Here is a 3696-nt window from a genome sequence, read left to right on the forward strand (position 1 = left end):
ACCTGGGAGATGATCATTGGCATGCTCTTGAGAGAGTGATGCGCTATCTAAAGGGAACCATGAGTTATGGAATTCATTATACCGGGTATCCAAGAGGACTTGAAGGGTATAGTGATTCCAATTGGATTTCAGATGCTAAGATGAAGGCCACAAGTGGATATGTTTTCACTCTTGGTTGTGGCGCTGTTTCCTGGAAGGCTTGCAAGCAGACCATCTTAACGAGGTCAACTATGGAAGCAGAACTCACATCATTAGATACAGTTACTGTCGAAGCGGAATGGCTTCGTGAGCTCTTGATGGACTTACCTATGGTTGAAAAACCAATACCGGCCATCCTCATGAACTGTGACAATCAAACTGTGATTATTAAAGTCTAGTTGGGAATCTGATCTAATACATGAAACTCCCATGGAGTCTGATGAGGAATCTGATGATGAGAGTTCAGATTCTGATGAAGATGACAATGAAGCTCCCACAAGGAGTAAGAGACAAAGGACTGCAAAGTCTTTTGGTAATGATTTCATTGTGTATCTTGTGGATGATACTCCCACTACCATTTCAGAAGCTCTCGCATCTCCTGATGCAGACTACTGGAAGGAAGCGGTTCAAAGCGAGATGGATTCCATCTTGGCTAATGGAACGTGGGAGTTAACTGAGCGTCCTTATGGGTGCAAACCTGTAGGATGTAAATGGGTATTTAAGAAGAAGCTTCGAGCTGATGGTACTATTGAGAAGTACAAAGCTCGACTTGTAGGCAAAGGCTATACCCAAAAGGAAGGCGAAGATTTCTTCGATACCTACTCACATGTGGCGAGATTGACCACCATTCGAGTACTACTGTCATTGGCTGCCTCACACGGTCTTCTCGTTCATCAAATGGACGTTAAGACGGCTTTCCTAAATGGAGAGTTGGACGAGGAAATTTACATGGAACAGCCTGATGGTTTCGTACTATAAGGTCAAGAAAGAAAGGTGTGTAAATTAAAGAAATCTTTGTATGGTCTCAAACAAGCTCCCAAACAGTGGCATGAGAAGTGTCGTGGATGTAACCACGGCAGATGCTACGGGGGGTAGCACTTCATTGATGCGAGGGGAAGGGAACATTGCCATCTACGGGTCGAGGTGCAAGAGACGCAAGGGTTTTACCCAGGTTCAGCCCCTCCGGAGAGTAAAAGGCCTACGTCCTGCTAGATCTTTATTGCTCAGTGGAGAATTACAATGGGGGGGCTCAGTCGGCGGCTACGCCGAGAGCTTACAGGGGGAGATTGGATCTCAAGTAAGGTGTCCTCTAGGGTTTAAGCTCGGGGGTTTATATAAGCACCCCCGATCTAGGGTTACATGGAGATAACTCCGAATCATATCAGTTGCTACTAATCCGGGATCCGCTATCCCCCTCGCAAGTAATCTTCTTGTCCAACCGTGTGGACCTCCTCCTTGGGATCACGGCCCAGTCGCCTTAGGGCCCAGTCGCTTAGGCGACTGGCGATCCACCCGAGCCTCTATCTTCATGGCGACTGGGACTGGCGACCCACCCCCTATGGGCATATCCCCATCAGTAGTCCCCAAGCGCGGTGGTGATGAAGCGCGGATCTGGAGCAAGTCTTGGAGAGGCGCGGTGATGGATCAAGATGAGTCGCCGCCGGGCTTCCAAAGATAAAGTCGCGGGTGCGGTGGCAGTCTTAGTCGCCAGAATTTGATCAGTCAGTCGGCGTGTGACAGTCGGCTCTGGCCAGTCGCCGTTTGCCAGTCGACGCGTAGTCATCATAGAGACACGTGGAGAGGCCAACGGCTAGATTTCACGTTGACCGAGGCGCACACCGTTTGCATGTTGTTGACCGTTGGGCTCGACGTGACCGCTAACGGCTAGTTTAACGGCTATTCAGCCGGTGACGGCGCAGATCTCGACCGTTGATTGCGGGGCGGCGATTCCGGGACGATTCAACGAACAGATTTCATCCTCAATCTGAGCGAGTGCGGGCGGTATAAAGGGTCGCCCCTAGGATTAGGGTTCAACACTCCTCCGCATTCATCCCCCATCTTCTCTTCATCTCATCTTCATTCCAAACTCCACACACATCCATGGCGGCGAAGGGTTGGGGCAAGTCGAAGGTCACGCGGGAGTCTCTCCTCCCGTACGTCGCCTCCGGGGTCATCCCGGAGTTTAACCAAGAGCGATGGCGGGTTCCGCCGGCGAACGAGACGGAGCCCCTCCCACGGCCCGGGGAGTTCGTGATCTTCATGAGCTTCCTCGATCGCGGGTTCGCTCTCCCCACCTCCGATTTCCTCCGGCAGTTGCTGGCCTTCTACAGCATCAAGGTTTCCGACCTCGGGCCGCACAGCGTCCAGCAGATTTCTCTGTTCGTGGCGCTGTGCGAATGCTACTTGGGCTGTCCGCCCTACTTCCCGCTGTGGGTGTCCATCTTCCATGGGCGGGCGACTCGGGTCAGCAAGAACAGCGAAGCACTCATCCCAAACGGGGGGATCACCTTCCAGGTGAAGTCCGGGGAAAGCTTCATCGACATGGCGCTCCCCAAGAAGGCGCGATCGCTGTGGCGTCGTTTCTGGTTCTACGCCAAGGAGTACACTCCCCGGGCGAGGTATGCATTCCCCAATACAGTCCCGAGCCGAGCGTCCGCGGCGCCTCAATGTCCGGTCGGCTGCCGCGCGAGCAGGAGAAGGTGGTGAAGGATATGCGCCAAGCGATCCGAGCGCTAAAGATGACGGCCTGACGGCGGTCGACATGTACAACTGTTGGCTTGGCCGGCGGCTGATCCCCCTGCGGTGCCGAGCTCACCCCATGTGGGAGTACCGGGGACAGAATGACCGCACCCGGTCGACGGCGACCGAGTGGGACGAGGGCGAGTACCGGAAGGCGCTTGCCAAGATCACTACTGCCACCTTCACTTCCTTCGAAGACGGCTTGCAGCCCTACACCGAAGACACCCCAGCGCCTCAGGTAATGCTTCGCATGGCGACTTCGCACGGCCTGGCCGCGCTTCTTCCTTTCTGACTTGTCCCTTTGATTCGATTACAGCGTTGGCAGAAGATCGCGGACCACCTCCCTCCTCTCGCCGGGAAGGAACCACCGGAGATGACCGAGGGCGAGGAGGAAGAGGTCGACGAGGAGGAGGAGCGCACCGAGTCGGAGTCGGAGGCGCGGGACTTCATCAGACTCCCGCGCGGGTCGAAGAGGGGTGCCGAGTCCTCGTCCCGGGCGCGGGCTGAAGAGGAGGCGACCTCTCGCCCGGAGGACAAGGCGGAGCCCTCCAAGGAAGGGGCTGAGCCGCTATCGAAGCGACTGCGCCCCACTCTCCTGGAAGGGTCCATGAGGCTTCAGCGTCCTTTGAAGGACGCGATCGATGCGGGAGCCCGGGCTGGTCCGGGCGTAAGAGCGATTCCCACGGTGAAGTAAGTACTTCTTGTCGGATTTGTCCTTCTTGCGACTGGACTGGGTGTCGACTCACCTCACCTCCTTGTAGGTCCAAGAAGAAGACCTTGGCGAAGCCGCCCGCGGCCGGGTGGCGGCCACGAGGGCGGCCGAGGCAAAGAAGAAAGCCGCGGAGAGGAAGGCGGCGCCGTCCGACCTTGGGGGCGCGGGGTCGGCTCCGGAAGAGCTGCCGCCGGGAGCCAAGCGGAGAAGGAGAGCACTAGCCGCGTCGAGCCCACCGCCAACGTCTTTCCTCTACCCAGCATGGC

At 56.0% G+C, this 3696-nt stretch overlaps 1 protein-coding gene across 1 annotated transcript; it reads left to right on the forward strand.

The window, feature by feature from the left end:
- The first annotated feature begins 2749 nt into the window (after positions 1-2749).
- LOC139833921 (uncharacterized) lies at positions 2750-3412 on the forward strand. Its single transcript, XM_071824291.1, has 2 exons — positions 2750-2956; positions 3035-3412. Exons 1-2 carry the CDS (start codon positions 2798-2800, stop codon positions 3410-3412), a joined length of 537 nt encoding a protein of 178 aa, XP_071680392.1. The 5' UTR covers positions 2750-2797.
- Positions 3413-3696: the final 284 nt, after the last annotated feature.

Source organism: Lolium perenne, chromosome 7 (genome assembly GCF_019359855.2).
Source record: "Lolium perenne isolate Kyuss_39 chromosome 7, Kyuss_2.0, whole genome shotgun sequence".
Lineage (NCBI taxonomy): Eukaryota > Viridiplantae > Streptophyta > Magnoliopsida > Poales > Poaceae > Lolium > Lolium perenne.